At 41.7% G+C, this 25973-nt stretch overlaps 2 protein-coding genes across 2 annotated transcripts in view; one reads left to right on the top strand and one right to left on the bottom strand.

Annotated features, from left to right (window-relative positions):
• Window positions 1–705: 705 nt before the first annotated feature.
• elp3 (elongator acetyltransferase complex subunit 3) lies at window positions 706–19032 on the bottom strand. Its single transcript, XM_023415102.2, has 15 exons — window positions 18874–19032; window positions 18404–18503; window positions 17687–17825; window positions 17104–17174; window positions 16912–16975; window positions 16530–16598; window positions 15786–15940; window positions 11156–11317; window positions 10899–11025; window positions 4889–5082; window positions 3855–3945; window positions 2494–2559; window positions 2098–2325; window positions 1902–1983; window positions 706–1703 (listed from the first exon to the last, which is right to left on the bottom strand). Exons 1-15 carry the CDS (start codon window positions 18893–18895, stop codon window positions 1612–1614), a joined length of 1662 nt encoding a protein of 553 aa, XP_023270870.1. The 5' UTR covers window positions 18896–19032; the 3' UTR covers window positions 706–1611.
• A 291-nt stretch (window positions 19033–19323) lies between these two features.
• The window catches only part of LOC111661531 (kinesin-like protein KIF13B), a 39376-nt gene continuing 32726 nt past the window's right edge, over window positions 19324–25973 (top strand). Inside the window, exons 1-4 of the mRNA XM_023415141.2 lie at window positions 19324–19460; window positions 19596–19688; window positions 19994–20076; window positions 21148–21241. Coding sequence (XP_023270909.1) covers window positions 20007–20076; window positions 21148–21241 — 164 coding nt within the window. The 5' untranslated portion in view covers window positions 19324–19460; window positions 19596–19688; window positions 19994–20006. The remainder of the gene's footprint in view (window positions 19461–19595; window positions 19689–19993; window positions 20077–21147; window positions 21242–25973) is intronic.

Below are 25973 nucleotides of genomic sequence, written 5' to 3'. Positions count from 1 at the left end.
GAGGATCATTCACTTCAGTAGAGTTTAACTGAAGCTGTTCTACCTCTGCTCATGTTGCAGTGAAGATTACACCAAAGTCTCCTTCCTCTACAGCACAAATCAGCTCAGCACAGACTCAGTGAGTCTGAGCGAGAGGAAAGTCCTTTCAGATTTCACAGCTGATAGCAGGAGTGAGCAAGCGTGGAGAGAAAGCCCAAATCTGGCCGATCCCTCACTGCGTCAGGACTGCAACAGCAACACACAGCACAGCACAGCACAGTCACGACACAGGGGCCGCATCCAGGAAATTACGCATGGCCGTTCAGCTTCAGTCGCCCCGTGCAGCTTGGAATCTATATGAGACGTAGGTCGCAGCGTTTGCCTTTTGGGCTTTATTGCTGGCTATTCTTCAAATGACGAACCGTTTTCAGTAACAGTGCGGCTGGACGCAGCATTCACTCAGTGCTCAATAGACAGGTAACTGATGGAGATGTAATTGGAAAGGCTGTGTCAAATGAGCCAGTGAAACACTCTCATAGGGCAATCATCAGGGGTCTCCTGCAAGGGCCAGCACCCGTGACATTGGGGAATACATCACCGGAGCCACTCATATGATGTGACCTTTCATTGGAAGCTAAAACCTTTTTCGGCTTTTCTGTCATTTACATTTAATTATTCAAATGTCTTCAACAACTTTCCCTCACAAAGTAGAAACTGACACAAAGCTGTAACTGAAATATACTTTATTCTCTGAGGAAAAAAGAAAAACGGTCAAGTGATGTGTTCAACATCTGGAATTCACCAAAACACATGCATGAAAATAAAACAAGAAACTGGATTAAGTGCGGAGCTTTAAAAAGCAATTTATGTAACGCTAATATTCAATTTCCTGCCCTATAAATCAGAATTGTGCAATTACACAACGGCTGCCCAGTGAGGACGCTTCCCACTGCTCATTCATCCACTGCCAACCATTAATGAACGCTTGACTCATAATGGGTTTTCTATTTAGTCGCAACATAAACATGATTAACTCAAACCGAGATGCTAAACAGGTTCCTCGTCCTAAACGAACACACAGAGAAATATTTAAGGGATACCCAGACATCTCAGTGGATTTAAAAAATGCCTCAGCAGCCTCATAGTCAAATTCAATCAGTCCTGTTTGCTGGAACAGAGGTCACTGACAAGGCACTGGTGGAACCCATTTATTTCAATGTGGAGAGCTAAAAAATACCAACACGTCATTGTTTGTGTGTCTTACTTTGGAAGCTGTTTAGATAAGGAGCAGACTAAAATGTAACATTCAAAATTGTCAGTGTCCACATCCACCTGTCTGCAGAACTCAAGACACGGTGACAAGAAGCTCTGACTTCATCCCAAATAGCTTTGCTTTACTCCTGACGTCCTCACACCGTCTCCTTATCTAAACAAAACGGGAGAAATGCATGAACAGCATTCCCAAGTGTGTTCCAGATAAAAAACAGATGCATGAGCTGAGAGAAAAACCATTATATCCTCTGATGCTCGAAGAACTAAACTAAAAATACTGCGGGAATCATGTCCCAAGGATATTGTCTTGATAAATAACATCATTTGTGCGTGTGTATGTTTGTCTTTTATTGTCCGGGTTCAGTCCATTCCCGGTCCGTACAGGTCCTTCACCATGTACGGCCCCGCCAGCTCATAGCCCATCTTCCTGTAGTAGTTCCTTGTTCCTACGCCTGCAGAACAAACCATGGACAGAAGACAACAAAGTACTTAGTGTATGAGAATCATAGAAATGAATAATTAAAAAATTACAATGTGCAAGCACAAAGTAACTAGAGCCGATCTCATATAAACCTCTGTATGTATGTAGATGTTTGTATTCAGATGTCTGAGGAGAGGACGATGCCTCACTGTGCTGTTTTGTCTCTTACCTGAGATCACAGCTAATTTTCCAGAGCCGTGTTCATCTCTGGCAATTCGCTCTGCCTCCTCCATCAGCATCATGCCAAAGCCCTGCACGAGGAGGAGAGAGGAGAACAGATCGGCATCTGGTTAATAAGTCAGAGGTTTTTTGGGGGGGAATCTTTACTTTACATGTGGAGTCTGTGTGAGAAATCATAAAAACACCTGATGCTGGAACTTGCTGGGGTCTCGGCTGCTGACGGGGACGACGCTGCCGTAGACGTGCAGCTCGCGGACGATGGACACGCCTCCTTTGAGCTCAGGACGGAAGGACTGTGGAGAGCAGCGACGCAGACGCAGCAGGCCAATCAGGATGTCCTGCTCCGGGTCCTCGTAGGAGAGGAAGGTCTCCCAGCTGCCGTTGGCCACGTAGTCCCTCCGCACCAGCTCCACCTGAGCAAATATTCATCTTAGTTAGAGGAAAATGCATTTCACTTGCCTCTTTTCTTGAAGCAGCCTTCATGTCGTCATCGTCTTGAACAATACAACATCACCGTCTTTTAATCCTTGATCTCCAACTTTATAAAAGCGATTACTGTATTGCCAGATGCTTCTTGTTACCTGGTAAGGTCTGACTTTGTGGTGGATCTCCTGAATGCCGACTTCTCTGGTTCTCACGTCTCGACACTGAAACAGAGAAACATTCAAATGTGTCAAACCAGTTTAGAAACTCAAAACTTTCGGACGTCCTCAATGATGTAACGATTACATCGGTTTGAATTTATGGCTTAAATTATTTGTGAAATTTGTTTAATAGTTCATGAAATTAAACGCTGTTTTTCGATACTGTTTATGGTCAGCATTTTTCAGCAGCAGCTTCACTGTTTACTGCTCACTCTCCTGCTGCTTGAAATCTGTCAAGAGAGTAATGGAAAACGTAGAAGCCGCCACATTGAGATGAAAAGCTGCAGGTAACAGGCTGCACACCTCCAACTCCTCAGCTTTACTGTGTCCTGCTGTTGTGTCAAATCAGATTGTGGTTGCTCATGACGTGATGGAAAAAGGAAGCTGCAGGATTCACTTGTTGCTGCTGCTCGAGGAGTGTTGGCTGTAGTTTGCTTTTACCACCAGTGACCAAACCGGGACTAAAATCTTCAGGATTACAACTCTAAAGGTTTTCAGTTGGAGAAGCTACAGTTTCCTCAAAAGAAGAAAAAAATGAGGTGAAGACAAGTTTCTGCTCTGCCTGTTTCATAAAGCTACAAGCTGGTTGGGAAATCTTAATAATTTGAACTTGGCACAGTTTTGTGGATGTGCAGTGCAAAATATTATATACAACTCTGAGGTGCAGTAGTTGCAAACCAAAGCTCAGCACATAAGAAAAGATATTTTTGCAAGTGAAGCAAAACCAAGAAAATGTGGTGGTGGAGAAAAAAGAGCTTGTGTTTGTGTGTGGTGATATTTCAGCTTGATGGTCAATAACTGCCCTGGTTTATAATAGAAGCTAACAGGAGGCTCTTTCCCCCCTGTAGGTGTTTTCAGATGAAGAGTTTTTTATCCTGAGTGTGTTTTAATGGAAGCTGGGGAGGGGTCTTCTGCCTTGTGTTTAGTCGGTGACACCCCGGCCTGGTGTTCTCAGCCTGAATGAACTCTACTTCAACTGGAGTCGTCAAATACTTTCTAACATATATTCAATAAATGTTGGGGCTTCCTGGAAGGAGGGTGCTCCAATTCCATGCTCCAGGAGCTCTTAACTACACCTGAGAGGCTTCGTAATCTGCAATCTTCCTCTATCACAGCAAAGTATGCAAATTATTCTGACTGTCAGCATTCGTCTGTTGGCAGACACCGCCACCTGAGGTCTACTGTACCTTCTTGGATCGCATCCCAGCTGGGAAAAAAAAAAAGTCTATTAGCTTCCTTATTCAAAATAAGCTGACGCACAGTCTTTCAGTTTAATAAGGGAGGCCTTTGAGTCTCACCTCAGTGCCCATGTCCTTCATCCTGGCCAGTGCCAGCTCTCTCAGGTTGCCGTGCTCCACTCCGGAGCTCACCAGCGGCATGGGGATGTCCCTGATGAGCGGGACGAGAGCAGAGAGCGGGGAAAAGCCAGATGATACATGAAATGATGGAAGAATGGCTTTTGAAATGGGATATTACAGAGACAACCACAGAATCAAATCTATACCAGATGATTTAAGTATATAACTCTGTGGGTATCTGTTTAGTTTATATATACTTGGTGAAGGTTAGGAGGGAGGCAGGAAGTAAGTCAAAGACACACCACCACTGCATAATCCTGCAGCGCTCCTCTCAATGTTTCCATATTCATTACTCATATTCATTACCGCTGACAGTTAGCTGCTGTATTTATGTGTCGCCTTACAGTTTTTGTGGGAGCGTCCCCGTATAGGTCATAGATTTTTTCACAGATTTTTGGGCGGTCAAGTAAAAAGAACAACTGGCTTTTCTCTTGAAAGAGGAAAAACAACTTCTGTTCCAATACACACTATAAAATGGAAGTATAAAAGATCAACTGATAATAAATTAAGTAAATAATTAAGTTCAGTTACTCTTTAAAACTGCATCGAGAGATTTTTGGCCACTAGAGAGTCGTGTTTGTGAGCACCTACGGGTGTAAACTCAGAACGTACTTTTTGTTTTTCTGATATCTGCCTCTTTAGCTGCTACATGTTCCTGTTTTTGTTGTCCATGTGTCTTTCCACTTTATTCGACCTTTACTGTGATTGGATAGGCAGCATCAACTCTAATTGTCTGAGCTAAGAGGGTAGACTGATGAAGAGCTGTCAACCCTACAGTTTATGTACAGCCAGGAAACCAAAACATTGGGCTGAAAACTGCTAAAAGTCACAGAGTTTGTTTTTCTCAGCTGCAGGGAAAGCAATGGACTTTACAAAGAGATAATTGTATCAGTGTGTCTTTATCAACATTATTCCCTAATGGAGCTTTAAACTACAGCCATCCAACTCCTCAGGCCCATTTCTTCTTCTCTTACCTCTGCACCCGGTAAACTCGTGTCCAGGGCGGCACCAGCGCCAGAATTCGGGCCACAAGGTCCACCAGGGCGCTGGGTGTGTAGCTCTTGTATCGGCCGGTCTTCCACAGCTCGTACAGCCCCGTGCCTCGGATCACTAGCGTTGGGTACAGCTTCAAACCATCAGGCCTGAACGCTGGATTCTCAAAAAACTCCTGCGAGAAACAAGACGGATCCGTGTTGCACATTACAGCGTATATCAGGCGAGGAAACAAGACGGAACAATTCTTCAACCATTACAGTTTGTTTCTCATCAGTCGACTGAAACTGAAGTATTTCAACATGAATCAACAGTATCTCTTTTGCCATAAATCATTTTGTCATGTCACTGTGCTGTATAATAAACTTCATTGACTAAAACTGATTGAACGCTGCCGTATTTGCCGTGTTAAATCTGAGATTGATGGATAGAAAGAGGGGAAACACAAAAAAAGAAAGAAGAGAAAGCAAAGAAAAGTGGTTCTGAGAGTTCATTACATTTCATTCATTCTGCTTTTTCTACACGACCAGATCGCAGCAGAAAAGAGTGTCTGAACATTCGATCAAAGAAAATTTCTTCTGACATAAAAGAAGACATCCACTGAGCTCGTATAGAGCAGATATCACAGAGGACAGGACAACAGAGACGTGTTATTCAACTGACGGAGACAAATGCGTCTGTATGGTTCAGTGCAGTGAAGGGAATCAGTGTGATTTCCAGTCATTCTTTTCCCCTCTGTACCGACTATCATGATCAGAACCGTGAAGATCTGGAATCAGGCCGCATTATCACTATCTGATAATCTCTCTCTCTCTCTCGTCACAGCTTATAACCACACGAGGACATGTCCCACATCGCCCTGCACTAAACCTAAAGGAGAGGGGAGGGGTTGTCTGAGAAAACAACAATGAGAAAAGGAGAAAAAGGAGTCTAGAGACTATTTTGGGGATTTTGCACCTGCTACCATTTTGGATCGCGCATCACAGCTCCTGTTGGTCGGCGGAGAGGAACCCTGTTAAGGATTCCTCCTCCGGGACAGGGAGCGTCTGTACACGAGAGATAAGTGAGAGAGGATCTCGCACTGGGAGGAAATTGTAATCGAATTTCATTATCAGGACAGAGACGGTAGACGCAAGGAGGATGCAAAGTTCTCCTGCTGCTGCTGTTGTTGTTGTGATCCAGGCTGACAGAAGGAACTCGGTGTGATGTGATGAGGACAAAACACACAAGCCATACACAGAGGTTGATTAGGAATAATGTTTGGTGGTTGGTGAGTAATGCAAGAAAGAGAACAAAATTAAGAGATCCCAGAATCCTTAAACTGGCAACCAGCACTGCAGAGCGCTGTACTGAGACGGCCTGAATGGCATCATTATTATTATTATTATTATTCATTTTCACAGCGCCCCTTTCACATTCAAGTAAACATCCCTGCACTGAAATCTCAGCTGCTTTTTTGCATCATATTTGCAGCATTTGGACACTGAGAGCAAACAAAGATGTCAACATCCACGATCCGGATCTTTTCATTCACGCCATCAATTCATTATCTCTCCCTCCTTAATCCTTTTAAGGGTCACAGGGCAGCTGGGGTCTTAGTAGTCACAGGACGGGCTGTGCAAATACATATTAACTCCATGTCTAGTGGCTCCCAGTCTTCTTCATCCCAGCCTGTGCGGACACGTTGCTACTCTTCTTTGTTTTTTGTTAGATGATTGAAATAAGTCCGTGGTTAACACAAGCTCAAGACATTTTCACATTTTATTCTACGATATAAAATATGTCAGTAAATACCCCAGTCGTGATTTTGTTTTAGCTTTTACGCCTCTTAAAAAAGTGTCTAAATGAGACTACAGAGGTTGTCACCAAACCTCATCACGTTCAACACAAGGCCAAATTTAGCCATCCTTGACTATGGCATATACTTGAACATAAATATACAAAGACTATAAATGTGAGCCATGAATCCAGGGCCCAAAGATATTTTCCACTACCTCTACTTCCTGTCTTTCAAAACTTAACTATTCCTGGATGCTCCCTGTGTCAGAGTTGTAGCAGGATCCAGGCTAAGCATCTCCGGAAAAAAAACCCCAAGATGCTTAGTTTGGATCCCGGAGTGAAGATGTTTAAGAACTTGCATATTTTTCCCACTTACTAGCATGAAGTGTGTCATGGAAGATTAGACATGTTGAGGAGGAGCAAAGGGGAGCCGGACAGAAGCTGTATAATCTGTGGGTGTCAGTGTGATAAGAGGGGAGAAAGGCAGACAGGGAGGAGGTGTGACTGGACAGAGATGAGAGAGGGGCGATAGATGAAGTGACTGCAGAGATGAGAAGAAGAAGAAGTGACTGTCTGATAGGAGAAAAGAGAAAGACTCAAGTGAAAATTTACAACTGGAGAGGAGAGAGAAGAAAAAAGATAAAGCGAAAGATAATGGAGAGGAGAGAAAAGCACGAGGGGAAAAAGACAAACAAGGAGACAGGAGGAGAGGAAATATTGAGACTGCACACACACACACAAGACAGCAGCAGGGACGGAAAGAAATTAAGTGTTGGGCGAAGACAAGTGACAGAGGAAATGTTACAGGAAAGAAAAGAAAAGAGAGTCTGAGGGCCGAATACACATTTAATCTGCTTCCTCTCTCTGTGTCGACCTGCTGCTGCCCTCCACATTACCAACAAACACACATTCACACACACACACACACACACACACACACACACACACACACACACACACACACACACACAGAGGTGGTTCAGTAAACACACAAACACACACACACACACACACAGAGGTGGTTCAGTAAACACACACACACACACACACACACACACAGGTAATGTAACAAATGTGCAGGAAGACACGGACTCTTTTCCGCAACTTAAATCTCCTGGGGAAAAATGAAGCACTCAGAGCTGCTGATGTTCAGAAGATTGGGGGGCGTGTCCTGATGCCTCCATCGCTACACATTTTACAGTCGGCACACAGAAATAACCTCAAAAAAAAAAACAACAACAAACAAACAAAAAAATTGAAAGAGTGCTCTGCTTTCAGATCACTAAATAACACCAGCATCCAATCTGGCATCTTCAGGGAAAATAATAACATGACGGTTGAATTTATATTTCGTTGTGCATCACAGCTGACATCTGGTCAGCAGTTGGGGACGGACATGTCGGTCTCTCTGCTCTTTCTCAGATCATTAAACCTGCATTCTGTCCACTCCTGCCCCCCCCCCCCCCCCCCCCCCCCGAGAGACACAACACTACGGCATATTGTGATTTAAACACAGCCCAACAGATTTATCAACCAATATTAGCTCATTGCACTCATACCAGCATCAGCTCATTCTGTCCACCAGGGAGTTACACAGGTTTATTTTTGTCATGTTTTTTTTTTTTTTACCATAGATTGTATTTAAGAATGAACGCAGCCTCTGTGACGTCACCCCTAGGTTTTCTGAAGAGCGGGCTGCTCCACCGTCGCCATCTTGGCAGTGCCTGACTCCGCCTTACTCCTGCAGTTTAACTGTTGGCTTCATTTTTACAGTACAAGTCTCTTCCCTTTTGTTAGATATTTTGGGTTATTAATTATGTGTGAACACAGTCTGTCATGTCTTAAACAGGATAATGCGATCATATCTCTGCCTTCCACTCGTCAGGGATTAGAGGATGACTTTAAGAAGTGGTCTTGAATAATGTGCAGAAGCATATTTAGGTTCTTTACACTGATTCCATTGTGAAGAGATGAACAATCCAAAAAGCTCTTATCAGTACTTCCTTAGTAACAAGGAGACGTGTCTTTTATTAAAGGCGATAAAACACGGAGCTTTAAGTCCAAGAGCGCCACATCACTTAGCTAACAGTAAGCTAAATTACTTTGTGACGCCACTTCTTCGGATTGCCCAACCGTTCCTGTCTATCATGTTATATCTGGTTTGGTTATCCTGGTGCAAAAACTAAACCCTGAGCATGGGCTCTACCAGGTGAGCTACCAGGGCACACGCTCACAAATAGACTATATTTATTTTTTTCTCTCCGTCTGGTATCTACAATAGTTTGGCTTTTTATTTTCTTAAACTCGTAACAGACTTTTATTAGAGGCAGGTCTTTCTGTCTAACTCCCTGTGTTTGACATGTAGAGTTGGTCATAGCGGTTAGTACGAAGCCTCATTACCGGTGACGTCTCTCTCTCCCTCCCTCCCTCTCTCCTGCTCGGTGTTTCTCATGTTTAGTTAATCAGTCTCCTTTAGTAATAATGATACATGTAATGAAAGTAGTTTACACTAAGTCTCGCCTCCCAGTCATTCACCTGCCAACACACAACAACACACAATGTAAAGTTAATTGCTAGGTGCTTTTTTGAAGGGGTCTGAAAAGTCGGTAAATCACTCAATGCCTCAAATTTAGCTGGCTGGGTGTGGTCGTACTCTCTGAGCAGAACACAACTGTTTCCACATTAATCTGAGCGTCTCCTCTTGTTTAATTAGGAGCTCATTACAGAGGAACTTTGAGGGCTTGAACTTCTTCACCTCTGTAAGACACTGAAGACTGTACTTTTGTAATTCAACACCCACCGAGTCACCACAACGCCAGTAATCAGAAAGAGCAATAAAAGAATTACAGAAACATTTGATTCACAGACAAATGAGAGAGACATTTTTTTACTATTGCTGGTTCTCAGTCAGTGACTGACACATTGCACTTCGGATTACTCACCTGCACCAATTAGTAATACATATTCTTTTCCGTCACTGTGTCTTTAATGACTCGATTTCTGTTTTATCGCCGTAAAAATAAATCAAATGAGCTGAGATTGCGCACAGCCTCAAGCAGAGTCTTCATTTACATCCTACAGTCGGGCGTGTTGGGAAGTGGCACCGACTGATTCTGCACATTCACATTATAGCTGTGTTTTCAATCAGAGCGGTGAAGTGAGCCTGCTGTTGAGAGACAGGAGTTTTATCTGTTGAGTCACATCTCAGTTGGGACTGTGAGTCGACTGTCACCGCTTTTTCCGTTTCTATTTTAAGATGCTACATGTAGGACTTACTTGTTATATACCACTGTGAGATAAACAGCAGTGACGCACTCCGATGCCAAGCGAAAAGAGAGGATGACATGATTACTAATGTCACAAACAATAAACCTTATGATCAGCTCGGTGCATAATTTTACTGGTATTATTTTTGGTTGGGAGTTTTTTTTTTTACTCAATTTGTTTCTGCAACGTTGTCCAGATGAAACTCAGAGACTATCCTACAAATAATGTCTAAGTCATTTAACTGTTGTGTAACTCTCTGCAGTGAACTTATATTTCCCTTTGGTTACAGTTAATTAATGACAAGACAGAGATCATCGTTATCGGGGGAAAAAACTAATAGACAGGAAATCTCTTTTAAAATATCACAACTGTTTCTGGAAACTGTCACACAGGCTGGAAACTATGGAGTGACCCTGGATGCTGAGCTCTCTTTCCAGAGCCATATTAACAACATAGTCAAAACCGTTTTTTATCATTTAAGAAATATTGCTAAAGTAAGGACGTTTTATCCCAGGTGGAAACTCGTCACAGGAATATCACAGAAACTCCTTGGATCGTCTGCAGCTGCAGAGTTTTAACAAGAAAAAGGAAATACGACCATATATCACTTGTGCTGAGGTCGTTACACTGGCTTCCAGTAGATTTTAGAATTTTAAATGCTTGTTTTTAAGGCCATACATGGTCTTGCACCTCAGTATCTCTCTAACTTGCTTGTGAGGTATGAACCAGCTAGACCCCTTCAACAAAAACTGGTGAAACCCGCCTTCAGCTTTTATGCTCCAAGCCGCTGGAACACGGTGCCTGATCATATTAGAGGTTCTCCTACGCTATCATCTTTTAAAATCTGAGGTGAAAACATTCCTTTTTAGCTGTGCTTCCCAGTGGTCTGGTTTGCTGGTTTATTCTAAAGTGTTAAAAATAACAACAAAAAGTCTTTTTGCTTACAATAAACTGCTCCACGTCCCTCTCTATGCCCACGTTGGGCAGGTCTGGCATCATGTGGGCGACCACTTTGAAGCCGGCGTCCTTTGCCAGGTGGAAAGACTCACACACAGCTCGCACCGTGTGGCCTCTGCAAGAAACACACGTGTACAAACACACTGTTAAAACAAACCATCACACACCATCAAACCAGCTGTTATCACATCACGTCTGCCGTCTTATCTACATCTGTCCGTTCATTCCCTCCCCGAACGACCGACCTGTTGGTGTCGCGGGCCACGTCTTCATACACACTTTGGACTCCTATCTCCAGCCGGGTGCAGCCGTAGCCCAGCATGTCACTGAGGTGTCGCTTCAGGCAGTAGTCAGGGCGTGTCTCGATAGTGATTCCCACACACTTGGTGTTACTGCGTTCAGAGTACCTGCAGGGGGAAAACATCTCAGTCATTTCTGCTCATAATATGTATAATATCTTATAATAATATCTGTTTTTTTTTTTTTTTTTAAATGTGACTATTTAGTCTCATTGAGTGTGCTGGAGGTCTCTATATGATGGGATCATTTAGCAACATCAATTTACATGCAGCGAGTTTGCACGGCTCATTATCCCGACAGTTAACACTAACCTCACATTAAGGACACACTGACTGCAATAAAGACATCAGACGACAACAAAAATAAAGTGTAATGCAGTGTTTACTCTGTGTCAAAAGCAAGTTCAATACTTACATTATTCAATCATTTATAAATCACGGCTGTAAGGGGATGTAGTCTCCTAACATTTCAATATATTCTTTTACTGTAGCTGCTATAATCAAAATCATTTATAAGAAAAATGGACAAAATTAAACATGTAATGTGAGAGGTTTCCTTTGTAGTGATGAACCCACAAGTATTTATCACTCAGCTCTGCAGTTTCCCCGTTTCAGTGTCTTTCAGCTTATTGTTTTGGTTTTGCATGTGTTCGGTTTCAGTCCCACTTCTCTCATTAGCGTTATTTCCAGCAGGTGAACGCTCTTAATAAAAACCTACTGTACGCCAACAGCAAACAAAGTCAACTAACTGGTGAACACAGGTGATACTTCAATATGTCAGTGTTGTGTTTAAAGCTTGTTGTGCAATAACAGTCAGTCAAATTCTTAAAATGACATATACTCCGCCACCATCACTGTAAAATCCTCTATCTGTGAATATGTCATTCATTTCAAAACTTTAACCTCTAGACACAAGACATCTGCTGCATGTGCTTCACTGAAAAGTCCTGTAGGTATTATTCTGTCCCCACAGCAGCAGGTTTGCTGATTAAAGAAGCAATAAGGTGCTAAAAGCAGCAGCCAGATGTAGAAAATAGAGATAATGCACTACATTTTCCTTGTTTTATTCAAACGTTATCTCAAGACAGATATTTTCAGAGCTTCATCTTGCCTGAATCTGGCTCCTGAGTTAAATCCAAACTTAATTTGAATCACTGATCGAAAATCGCAAAAAAAACCAACACAAAACAACCAAACAGACACATCTCATCTCGCCAGCTGTCATTTTCTCCACTCCGGCTGCTCCAATGACCATTAGCTCCCCTCATGCCAGCTCATATTCCTTCTGATTCTGTATTTGCTGGCAATAAATGTCCATCTTTTACAGTCTGCTGGCTGATTTACACCAATTACAGGAGTTTATGCTCTGGAGAGGATCATCAGATTGTACGAGATGAATCAATAAAAAGTCTATTATCTCGAGGTTTCTCACTGCTGTGATCAGATCAGGTGCTGGCTGAGCATGGTGAGAGGCAAAAACATGAGCATCACACACACACACACTGCCTTCGAGACCCAAACACACATCACAAATACCTCATATACACACACACACACACACCGAGGCAGAGATAAGGTGCTGTCGCTAGCCAAACTAAGTGCCTCCTTCTTCCCAAACTCAGCAGCGGCAACCACAATTACTATAATCATAGCATCTTAACAAAGAATGCTGATAGCAGAGCAGGGCAAATTCAGGCAGACACACACCTACCAGCTAACTCACACATACACACACACACACACACACACACACACAGACAGACACGGACACACAAATACAGGAAGAGACACGCACAAACTGGCCTTTTCGGGTCTTATCGGACTTTAGGGAAATAAATAGCCCCTGCTGACAAACAGCCTCAGTCCTGTGAAAAAGCCATTATTTGGTCCAATCGTCTGTATGACGTCCTCAACAAATGGGTCTCTCTTTGAGCTTTGACTTTGACTCTTCTCCGAGTCATGGAGAAAGTTGCTCCTTATCCATACCCAGCAGACGTGTGCCCAATTCATTTCAGAGCTGGTCTAACTCAGTAAGAGAGAAATCAATAGAAGTAACTGAGGAGGACTTATTGAGACTGCCCTCTCTTATTTTGCTCCTGAATTCTGAATGGATCCATTCAGCAGCGTAATCTGTGGAGATGGTAATTATATCTTAAGCTTCCTAAAGGATGTATGGTGTTTAGTTGTGATAAGTTTGAGGGGAAGGGGGGGTGGTGGTTGAGTCAAGCGAATGTAAACACACCATGGTGTGAGCGCACATACACAGTTTTTACACCGTTTTTGCACTGGAGATAGTTGGGAGGGAGACCACAGGGGATGAAGGGAAGTAATGCTGAGTTCTTAATATTTTGAACGGGAATCTGCTCTAGTCATTTATAAAAGAAAATTCCAAACATTCATTGGTTCCAGTTTCTAAACGGATTTACTAATTTTCAGTTTTTATCTCACTATAGAATCAATATCTTTGAGGAATCTGAAAATATCTTCTTAGGCTCTGGGAAGTGGTGATGTGCATTATCGTGACTCTTTGAAAATATATAAACTAAAATATATGTATTTATTCAACAGATTCTTCAGTGATTCAGATTCTATAAGCAACTCATCTTCTTCCTCAGCCTCCATCTCATGTGGCGTCCCCCATGGGTGCATACTTGGTCCGATCCACTTCTCCATCTATTTGCTTCCACTAGGCCACAATATTGAAAAACACAATATTCATTTCCACTGTAACGTGAATGATACACAGATCTACCTTCCCCCTAGATCCTAAAAGCTACAACTAACTAACTAACCTCAATAACTGACATCAGGTCCAGGATGGCCGCAACTTTCTGGACCACAGTAACCGACCGACATTATTTCTCCTCATCTTGGCCCCGTTGCTGCCTCTATTAAATCACATGCAAAAAATCTCGGGACTCACGTTGGATTCTGGACTTAAGTTTGACAAACAGATTAATCAGGTAGTAAAATTAAGCTTCATGCAGCTCCGCATCACCTCCAAACTCAATTCTCAGTTTTTCTGACCTGGATAAAGTCCATGCCTTTATATCTTCCTGACTTCATTACTGCAAGGCTTTTTATTTTGGAATCATTCATTGTTTATCTCGTCTCCAGCTCATACAAAATGCAGCAGCAAGAGTTTTAACAAGAGCAGAAAATAGGGAGCCCATTACTCCTGCTCTTGCCTCTCTACACTGGTTGTCTGTTAGCGACAAGAGTTCATTTTAAAACCCTGATGTTTGTCTATAAGGTGTTAAATCGTCTCCTCCCTTCTTACACTACAGAACTCCTCTCTCCGTATCACACTGTCAGAGACCTGAGATCATCTGACCAAAGACTTCTGTCTATCCAGAGATCTAGGACTAAATGTTTTGAGCACAGGAACTTCTTAACTGTGCCTGATTTAACCAGCTCAGATACACAGACCTGCAGATAAGTCTCTGCAGGTCTGTGTTGTCAATAAGCGTTTTGTGTGACCATTAATATTATTATCATCACTCAGACTTTCTTCTCTTAAATTAAGATGAGTTGAATTAAAAAAAAAATCTGATTAAAGGACTCAAAGGACTAAACTAATAACCCACAGATTAACTGATAATGAAAATAACTGTTATCTGCAGCGCTATAATTTGTAAAGAAAAAGAAAAAAGGTTTAATTCTTAACAATGTGCCGAGTTTCTTTTATTCAAGTTTATGAAAACAGCCTTTTCATTTATGTCACATAGAACTGGCACTGAGAAAAAATATCCAACACCAGAGGAGGGTGAGATGAATAATGCCTGTAGTGGAAATGCCGCAAATGATAGAATAGCGCCCTCTGGTGTCGGCTACTGTTAAATATTCTCAAATATTTGTACTTTACATCTACAGCACATACAAACACTGAAGTGGGATAAGATTTTATAGACAAGACTAATATATGGAAAAAGGTGAATATAAAAGTATCATAAGTACTGTTAAAATATTCAGTAATGTTGCTCCATAATTGTATCATAGTCTTAAAAAGATGCCGGGAAAGAGAAAGCAAAAACAGCATTATTAAATCAAGTCCTCATCAAATGTTAAAGATGCCGAGGCAAATGGACAAATAATCAAATAACCAAATTAAAATGGAGCACATCAAAAACAGGCTATGAAACCCAGAGTTACTAAGCCCCCGCCCTGGACGCTCTGGGGGCCATTTATGGTGAGATGCCAAATGTTGCAGCAGACCAGCCTCCTCCGAGAGGTCAGGGTGCTGCTTATAGCGGGGACACCCGGATAACTCCCTGAATGAGCACCTGCTCTGAGATCAGTTCTGCGCTCGGCCCATCTGTTACTGCGGAGGTAGATCCTTCCCTCCCACCCCACCACAACTTACCTTCACCCCTAATGGTCTCACTACCACCATAGCTTATTAATTTCTATGTCTTATTCCACTACACACTACCCCAATTGTTCATTGTTATTAGTCTTTTTAACATGTTGTGGTCTCTTATGTTCTATTAATGTTCGTCTGTTGTGTTGCATCTCATCAAAAATATAAAAATAAAACTGTTTTATTCCTCTGAGACCTGGAGGAGTCACTGAGTACCTGACAGCCTCGGCAACACTGTTGGACGTGTGTCCTGACAGGGCGTCGTGTAGGTTCCTGATGAAAAAGTCTCTGTACTCCTCGGTCAAAGCCATGAAGGTCCCGCCCATCACGATGAACTCCACCTTGTCGACGCTGTGTCCCAGCTGCTTCAGCTGCACATCGCACAGAGAACACACAAGCTTTTGTACAACTGTAACAGTAAAATGTGCAATAATGACACATTTTATGGGCTGTAATTGAGAATACAGTAAAGTGCAGTGAAGCACAGTAAAATAATGCTGTTCTCAAAATAATAATTATTACAACTAATCATAATATCTTGGAAAATAAATTGGAATTATACTTTGAGCAGCAATTGAACATTAAACCATGAAAATGATGAGAACTGCGGTAAATTGAGATTCAGAAACACAGACTTCTAGATAAACTGTTGCTTTAATGATTGGTTTTGCTCTGCTGCATTAAACTAATGTGGCCATAAATTCAAATAACAGTGTAACTGGGGTCAGGTCTTGGCAGGAACATAAGAGTCATAAGCCATCATTAGTGTATATTAAATATATATCAACAGTGGTCACGGTTTATAAATGTCTGCCAGCAAAGGCCATCACTGTCACTATCACTGTACAGAAGCTGAGTCGGGGAAATGGAAGTTTTAGCAACATGTGACTATGTAAAGACAAATTGATGAGACAGATGTGTCAAACAGTTATAGATTTTTTTCTGTAATGACACACTGACCTGCTCCACCCGATGCCTGGTCTGAAGGTAGGGGTCATAACGGGCTCGGATGGCTCTCATGGACGTTGGCTGTTACAGAGAAGAGCAAAAATGATTAAAACCATGGTAAAAAATAATATATTAAAGGACAGTTCACCAAAAAACAAAATTAGCTTGAGCTTGATTTGACTTAAGCAGTGGGACAAGGAACTATAAAAAGTACAAACAAAAGAAAACCATGATGACACAGAAAAAGACACAAACAAAAGCTGCTATAATAAACAGGGATTATAATACGACAAACGAGACCAGAATACATGACTTTCAGCAGAGCATTGTGTTGCTGTAAAGCAACAGAAAAGCTGCCTTGAACAGATACTGAGGCAGAAAGAATCTAACTCACCTCATAACCAGTGTAAGACTGTGTAGAGTACTCAAAGTCCGAGTCTGGTCCACCGGGACAGTAGCTGCCAGAGAAGAGAACGATTTATATTCAATGTAAGAACACTGAATCAATAAACATGTAAGTAATCTATTATATGTAGAGTAACTTAAACTTTAACTTAAAAAAAAACAACAACAAAGAAACACTTACACACAGATGTTGCCTGTAAAGCTGATGTGCGGACATCGGTGAGGTTTGCACATCACAGCCACAACTGCGATCTGTGACAAGAGAGAGAAGCATTGATTACTTGAACTATTCTTCAAATCAAGTGATCCAGACTATAATCTGTCCAAAAACAATCTCAACAGTCACTGCCTCCTTCCGTAAATCCATCTTTACTGAAAAGTGATGCACAACACAAACTGGAGCTAATAAAATACTTAACCTTTAATGCTCCACATAAACCCAGATTAAAGCACATTCACACAGTTTAAAAGTTGAGGCCCATCGCCGCTAATAAAGAATATACCAATGGCTACAATTCACAACCACTCCAAAGGATTATGACGAATATTATGTGGCTAATTGTGAACTTTAAAAATAAATAAATTAACCAATCACACTACATGTTTCATTGTCTTTGTGATTGCATCTATTAGACTGAAGTTACTTCAAAAGATTGAGCTAAATGCCACATGATGCATTTTAAGTAGGTACAATCACACAGAGTTCAGCATAAAATGATTAACTCCAGGAAAGAGTGATAGACGGGAGAACGTGGGCTACATACCCCGCTGGCAGTGCGGATAGGTTTGGCCTTTAGTTTGGGCACCAGAGCACGACGGTATTGTGGTGGAACAGCAGCGATGATGTCTACCAATCGGGGCTGGGCTTCAAGTCCATATTTAGCTGAAGTCTTAGTCTTCACTCTGTTTGAGAACAGATTAGGCTGATTATGACTGGTAGAATAAAAGTACCATAGTCTAGTGTACATAAAAAGAGTAAAGCATTGTGATCAAGTCAAATTTATCTTATAGTATGTATTACAAGACAAGTTATATATAAAATTGTACCAGTATTGATTCCTACATGTATTTTTAGCCTTAATAAATACTAAAAAGAGTCTTAATATAAATGTAAAACCATTGCAATACAGTGGGTACCCACAGACTGAAATCAAAGTTCCCTTTAATTTAATCAACAATCATTAACAACAGGTCTTCCTGAAGCAAATACCCAGTAACTGAAGGATATATGTGGCAAAATGACCAGTGACATAATCATCTAATCACATTCAAATGTGTCAAGATATCAAGGTTAGTTTAAAGGAAAATAAAAACATTAATAATCTAGATATACAAGCACACAAAGGAGTGATGCACTTGACTTGACTTAACCGCATGACTAGTCTAGAGTTCTTAAACATTGCATTAAAACCACAGAGGATTTTATGAAGATGTAATAAGAATGTAACCTGGGCTGTTTGTCCATACAGGAGAAGACTTACTTGTTGAGGTTGATGTCTTTGCCCTCTTCATGGGCTTCAACCAGCTGCTTAATGACATCAGCAATGGTCATCATCATCAGCTCAGCTCGGCTGAGGTCACCTGACAAAGACCAATAATCAATAAAATGTGATCTATTCTGTTTGACAAATCTCTCTCGCTTTGTATTTTTAAGTGCATGGCATTCAAAATAATGAATTTAACAGTAGCAAACATGGCTAAGTAAGTGTTCAACAGTCCACTGTCCAAAAGATAACGTTAATAACTGATTGAATTAAGGGTTTTAATATGTTTCCATACCATGAATGACTGGCTTATACCGTTATAAAATGACTAAACAGAGTTACGTCACTAACATGTTAAAAGGCAGAGGCAAAGTAGACTTGCAGTTAGCATTAGCAACAAGCTACAGCCAGTTTGACTAGTTTAGAAACCTATTTCAGATGTTTTAAGCACTTTGTCACAGACTCACTCTTTTTCTTTGGCTTCCCCATTTCCTCCTTTAAACAAATAGTCCAATTTAAAACGGGTGGCTGCTGGTTAGAGGGTCAACATCTATTTAATAAACCGGAGAGGGCTGTCAAAGACAGTAAACAACTCCACGTTGCGTTCACATACGGCTTCTGTCGTACGGCAGGTACAATTGTCGTAAAATAGCGTGAACGAACTATTTTTCGATATTAAACTTCCGTTTTCTGAAGTTTTTAAATGGGTTCCGGATTTAAAACAAGGCCTCGGTTTTATCGCCGGGGCACCAGTTTAATTAGTGTTAACTGAGGGTATTTTAGGGATGTTTTCCTCGCATGTTTCGGACAAACCGCCTTGACAGAAAAGCACAGACTTGTAATGCATGTGGATCCACACAGTGGCGCTGACTTCCCTCTCAAACCGGTTGAGCGAGCGTGTGCAGAGCAGAGCGCAACTGGAGGAACCTGGAAGCTCAGTAAATCTCAAAGCAAATCCCTTTAGCTGCGAGTTGACATGGCTTGACTGATCTCTGCGGGAAGTTTCAGGAAATGCAACAGGTGGAAGAGCCGAGGCAATGAGCTGTGGACTGCCGTGAGTGATTTTTTTACACTTTCAGATACACACCAGGGTTTTCCAGGGTTCACCGTATTGGGGTCAGTTACGTATATCAGCGGTGACTATGAACATTATTGAGCCCTTGTCTGTGTGTTTGCTCCGGTTACCCAGCTCTCTTTAGCGTCCCAGGCTAGCTGCTGCTGTGTGTACTTGAAGGTGCCTGTGGGAGTCGGACAGGGAAACAACTGCGCACTCTTTCACACGGTTAGTCAACTTACTCTCAACTGTACAGTTTCTACTTTAGCTTGTTATGTCTTCATGGGAGTTTTACACGCTGCTTTGAGTTGGGGTTAAGTATAAATATTGTAATATTAAGCAGGAGTCAGTTGCTTCATGCGTTTATTTATAGGGATATTGTATCTTAACGCAATGAAGCTGAGGTGGAAAAATTTATGGATGTGTTCAGGTGTAACTTGGGAATATAAAAATGCACCTTACCATATGTACATAACATAACTGGTTGTATGTGTGTTCATTCATTCATTCATTCATTCATTCATTCACCACAGGTCAGGTGGCACCATGGATGACAACAGCCTGAATGACTCCAATGTAAAGGTCGCTGTTCGTGTGCGACCCATGAACAGGAGAGGTGAGTTTAACCTTGTTGTGAGTTGGGCCATGCAGCAACTCATTAAGTCTGTTTTTCACCACTGAAACAAAGGTATTTTCAGCCCACCTCGCCAAGGGGACTTACCAACTCCGCAGAACACCATATCTGTTTGGTGTTTGCTCCCTTTTTTTGGGTTTATAGGGCCATGGCTAATTTGTAGTTGTGGACAAACAATAGAGGCTTCATTCCTGTGTTTTACTGAGTGAGTTTTTTCCCCCCGTCAGGCTCTGAAAAGGTCTATTTTGCCCCACTTTGGAAAGGTTTTGGCAGGAGGACTGTGGGAGTGTAAAGGGAAAATTTTTTGAGACACGCTGACATCACAAACCTAACAGAACATGGACTATAATGCTCATACAGGGACATGTTTAATGCACTGTCACTGGCCTAAATACCTCTGGCAACAGCTGAGCAGGACTGAAGTGTCAGCTGACGGACTTCGGTGTTGCTGAACACTGGTAACATCCTTTACTGGCCCTTAATTACATATAATATGCCTCCTTTCCATTTGGGTTCTTTAAAACTGCAAATATTCCTTTCAAAATTTAGTATAACGCTGCAAAAACTCATGACACATGTGCCTTAATTCCAGCTCTGATGGGAAGCTCCAGTGCTGTCCCTGCCTTCAAAACCTACTGTAGGTAGGAAATGAGGAAGAGAAGGTGTGACCCTGATTTTCCTTACTGTTCTCTCGGGGAGTAGTAAACCGGTCATAATGTTTGCACAGGCGAGTCCTGGATGAATCATCATCAATAAAATTGTTTCCTGCCTCTCCGTGTTGGCCTGTTTGTGTTGCAATCACGAGGAGCTGGCACACATACAGTGTATGCCACCTGTTATTCTGCAGCGAGAGTTGTGTCAGTGACTACTATGGAAAGTTATGATGACCAGTGCATACATGCTGTTTAAACTATTTAAAAAGTATAAAGTGTAAAAGTGATTTTGTTTTACTTTACATGTCACATGTATTTTTTTGTCCAAAAACGACTACATTACACATAGATTATCATTAAAATTATATTATTTTTCTCCTCGTCCTCTGTTTCAATTCAGAGAAAGACCTAAAAACAAAATGTGTGGTGGAGATGGAGGGAAACCAGACAGTTCTGCATCCAGCCATCACCAATGTGAACAAAGGAGACCCCCGGTAAGACACAGATACTCGCATTTTATTATCACGTTGAAATCAGTGCAGCGCAAAAGCATAACATTTTTAAAAGTTGAGTCATTTGGCAGTTTATTGTTTTTTTTTTTGTGCTTCCACCGTCGAAGGTGCTGATCTTCATTTAGCCCTGGCTACTGTGGGTAGCCATTTTATTTGTTCATCTTGTTTTTCTTTGCCCTGAAACATTTGAAGGCAGAGGTGTGGACACGTGAGTCACATGACTTTGACTTGAGTCAGACTGCAGTCATGAATCTGATGACTATTGACTCAATGTGACAGAATTAAAACCGAACAAACAAACTTGCAAATCAACCTGAACCCTGGTGACTTCACTTTACTTTAGAAGTGCATTAATCCTGGTGAGGGGCACATGATGACTTGTTAGGAAACAAAACACAAAGTTTAGGACGTGGGACTTGACCCAGGACCTGTTGGTCGTGGTATGAAATCTGGTAGGATGGCAACAAGGAGGCACCGCTGCCTGCAACTGAATCCTACCTCAGTTTTGCCCTGTTCAAGTGTGTACAAACATACAGTATTTACAGTATAGGAGTTCCATCGATTTATTTATTTGCCACAGGATTACTGCCAGAAGAGTTTGTTCAGACTCCAACCAGTCTGTTAGGTTAGTGCCCAGTTTCTTGGAAGAAGCTCAGATCTAACCCTCACCCCGCCCAAACTCCTTCTATTACTCCTTTTCCATTCTTCCTCCTCCCTCCCTGCTCTTCCTGCATCATTCCTCTCTTTACAAAGGGTGTGTCTGTTCCAGCTCAATCCTGCTCAGGTAGTCGATCAATGATTTAAAGGAACAAAGGAAAGGAAGACAGTATCAGGATCCAGGTTCAGGATTTCAGAACTTGAGAGACAATATAATATCATAACATCACAGCTCACATCAGTGCAGTGCATCAAAATAGTAACAAGATGTTTTGGGTACAAAATGTGCATTCACTGTGTTGAAATGAAAACATGCCTTTGGGCATGTGTTGCATGCTTCCTTATGTTTGCTGTTGACAAAGCAGTTCAGTCCTCCTCTCTCCTCCTGAAGCAGTCGGCCAGGCAGTGAGTCACAGCGCTGCAGGTAGATGCTCCCTGGAGCTTTTGGCCCTGTCTCAGGTTACCTTGTTCAGTAAATATGTCTCAGGGCAATCCCCTGAAGGCTTGAGAGTATGAATCCTTGTCTTTGTGGACAGAGATGGTCTCATATTTCATCATTATACTATGCATTTTTTATGTGTGAACGTATCTGTGTGTGTCTCTTCTGCCCTGACACGCTTCAGCTGCGGTATGTTTCTCCTTTGGGGCTCAATGTGAACAGGTTTTACAGGCTTAGTACAACACAGACAAGCACTTCAGTGATTCCAGAGCAGCTCAGGGATCATGTTGAAGCAGAAGTGTAAGAAACAAACTGATTTTGAGCAGATATTTTAACTTTTAATTTCTCCATCAAGGCACTCTTGATTAGTCTCCCAACAGACATCTGTGCAATCAGTGTTATAGAAAAGCTTTGTTTGTTGCGGAAGTCACTGACCAGCCAGTGCTACAAGGTTTTTGCTTAGTCAGCTCACTGCCTGACAGGTTTAACTGAACTGCTGCATGAGCCTCAGGGGTTGTTAATATATTACACCACCCTTGGTACCTGCAACCGGGAATACAGCGGCGGCTGTCAGACCCTTGAGATGGTTGAGATTTATGAAACCTTGTTGCTGCTTTCATAACTTGGGAGCCAATACCAATAGTTAGCAAACATGTACAGTAAAACTGTATTTTACTGCACATGCTGTAAACAGACCTTGAATTGTTGCAGGAATGTTTATCAGCCCCTGCAGAATAATGTTTAGAAAATGAAGCTGAAATTGTGTGCCCCTCTTATCTGGACCTGGCTTTGATAAGAACACCACTTTCAAGAGGTTTCTCTTTATCTGTTTGTAGCATCTCGAATGTTTGCTTGCTTCATATCCTGACTTTGAGAACTGGTATGTACAGTATCTGTAATATCCACCCAAAAGGGATGTGTATAACCGAGCCGCTCAAATCTGGGAGAGTCTAGTCTTGGAGGCCTGTGTGTTGTTGGTCACAGACTTTCTGACCTGCCTCCCTCTCCTTTAGTGACTCCTTGGAGCTGTGAGGCTCTGCCAGTTATCTCAGGAATGTCCTTGCCAGTCCAGCAGAGGACAGGACTTAATGTTGCTCTTTCATGCACCAGCCAAGTCTCACATAGGGAGGCCTTGTTTCATAACAGCCCCCCCATGTGTGTGGCCGTGACTAAATTTGCAGCTTTTTTAACCCCAAACAGATATTTCTGCCCGAGTGAAAACTGTGTGTTTTGAGTTACGTGTGGTAATGTGCTTCAGATGGGGCTTCCCTGGAGACTGGGTACCTATGTTTAAGGATGATTTATTTCACCCTAACAAATACAACCACGGTGCCACAGTTTTCACACACACACCCTTTTTCGGTCGGCCGTCCCAAACGGACTTGCCAAAAAGCATTAAGTATTTTTGTAGTCATTACCTCTGGTGCAATCATGTGTAATTGTTAGTTAGCAGGTGTGGATATTGAGTGCAGTTTGCAACCTCACCTCCTCTGTGGGTGACGTCCACGATTAATTCTCAACCTGTGGGAAACATGGCTACAAAGGGAATTTGTAATACGTTTTCTTTCGTGTTGTAGTATTTCGAGCTGCTTTTCAGCTCCTTTCTTTGGAGCAGCCGTCTAATACTACACTGTGGTTAGATGTCCTTGTTCAAGGGCAGTGTTGCACACTGAACTAGCATCACCCTGAATGCTTGACAGCCTCTGCATTCATTTGGTTAAAGTATGACTTTCAGCAATAGAATTAATGTAATGTGCAGAAAAGGAGGGCAGTTAACAGCTAAGTGCAGATTTAAAGCTGCTACAGCTGATTTTCTAACCGCTACGAGGCGACAGAAAAAAGCTGTGACACACAACATGTTACCTCTGAATTTATATGGTGAACATGTAATCAAACGGTTGCCTGTTTACACATCCAGCAGACACGGAACAACATTATCATTCACTCTGAGTCGTGTTTCTGGCGACCTGATAAATGTATGTCCAATGTTCACTCTCCGTATATCTGGCCCTTTAGCTGCTGAATGCTGCACTATGTTCACAAGCTAAATTAGCTAGTTGCTAACTTTTTTCTGTCAGCCATAGAGCCATATGATGCTCTGTATTTTTAAACCGTAACAGTAAAGCTGTGTGTGGAAAACCGAAACAATGAGCTTGAAGACACTGACACGCCTCTGTAGAGCTGAGGGGAACTGCAGAGTCGGGTGATAAGTTCCTGCTCGTAACGATGAGTCGTCTCTTTTTCATACAAGTAGTCATATGAGCCATTCTTAATATATAAATATTGATTATAGCTATTTTAAACGCTTTTTAACATATTATTTTTATATAACAGAATCTTATTTTTGTGTTAATAGTTCTGGTTTGGTCCATAATGAATGCACAATTCATTCAGTCATCAATCAAAGTTTCCTAGATTTGAAGGATTAATGTCTATTACGACCTTGTTATCTAACGAATATAATTATAAAACCACATGATACAATATTTCATGTGTTAAACTGAACTTATGTTAGACTCTTAGACTTGCTCCAGCACGGATGCTACATGTGATGGACAACAGCATTGGGATGCAGTGGAGCACAGAACACGTTTGATAATTAAATTTGACGTTTTCTAGCTGGAATGTGGCGATGCGTTCACTGACTGTTGCATGGGATACTGTTGTTGTCCGCTCTGGAATGAGCCTGAAATGCAGTGACTGTGATTTAAAGTGCTGTGGTAAGAATGCAGAGATTTAGGCCTGTGTGTCAGCGACACTGGGAGACTCTGAGGTTCTTAGTGCTGCTCAAGGTCACATTCCCCAGTTGATTCGCAATGAACTAAAGAGGATTAGTCACCTTGACAGATTTTTAAGCTTCACTATGATTAAGACACCTTTGATTCTTTGTCCTTGAAACACCCCCTTCTTACTCCGCTGACTTTGACCTGGAGTTGGGTTTGACTTTTTCTTTTTCTTCCTGCACTGTGGTGTAGCGCTGTTTTATTGTCCTGTTCTGAACTGAGCCACAGAACAGCTAGTGCACATCAAGTATCTGCTTACAACAACAAGTCACAGCATTGACATGTTACTCATTTTAATGGGTCAGCCCTCATCCAGAGAGACATGCAGTATGTAGCAGCAGCAGCCTTTCAGCTAAGCAGGGACTGATTTTGGCACAGACATACTGTACGCGCTGGATGCTAATGGAGCTAAGAGATAAATGTATCTATTTATTTGTTTTTTAAACCATGATCCCTGAGAAGTGAATGCTGATTCACAGCCCTCATGACATGCTGCGTATGCAGAGGTAAACAGTTCTACCAGTTTCTCTCCTCCCAGTTTGCTTCATTTAATTAATTTTAAGAGGATACCTCGAGGCAGAAAACTATTATGTATTTCACAAGAAAAAAAAATTAATATAAAAGAGATTTTAAGAAGCCTTAAAAAAAAAAATAAGAACACATCTCTGTGGGTTTTTGACTTTTGTTCAGACATAACAGACTTTAGGACTTTATAATTGATATTTGACAAGTTCCTAAACTGTTAAACAAAATAATGAATTGAGAAAATAATTGTCATTTTTACAGATAATGGAAATAATTTCTAGTACATTGCACCAGAAACACGTAACCTGCT

The sequence above is a fragment of the Seriola lalandi genome, unplaced genomic scaffold (genome assembly GCF_002814215.2).
Source record: "Seriola lalandi dorsalis isolate HSWRI2012SDOR001 ecotype SW California unplaced genomic scaffold, Sedor1 jcf7180002054544, whole genome shotgun sequence".
NCBI classification, from domain to species: domain Eukaryota; kingdom Metazoa; phylum Chordata; class Actinopteri; order Carangiformes; family Carangidae; genus Seriola; species Seriola lalandi.
Note: the sequence above shows the minus strand (reverse complement) of the source record. Positions and strands in the feature narration are given on the sequence as shown.

Excerpts from the sequence above, each read along its gene's own strand:
- elp3 (XM_023415102.2), bottom strand. The coding sequence starts at position 18,895 with ATGGGGAAGCCAAAGAAAAAGA. Across the intron at positions 17,826-18,403 it reads AAAGACATCAACCTCAACAA|AGTGAAGACTAAGACTTCAG; the intron begins GTAAGTCTTCTC and ends GTTCTCAAACAG. Across the intron at positions 2,326-2,493 it reads ACAAAGTCAGACCTTACCAG|GTGGAGCTGGTGCGGAGGGA; the intron begins GTAACAAGAAGC and ends ATATTTGCTCAG.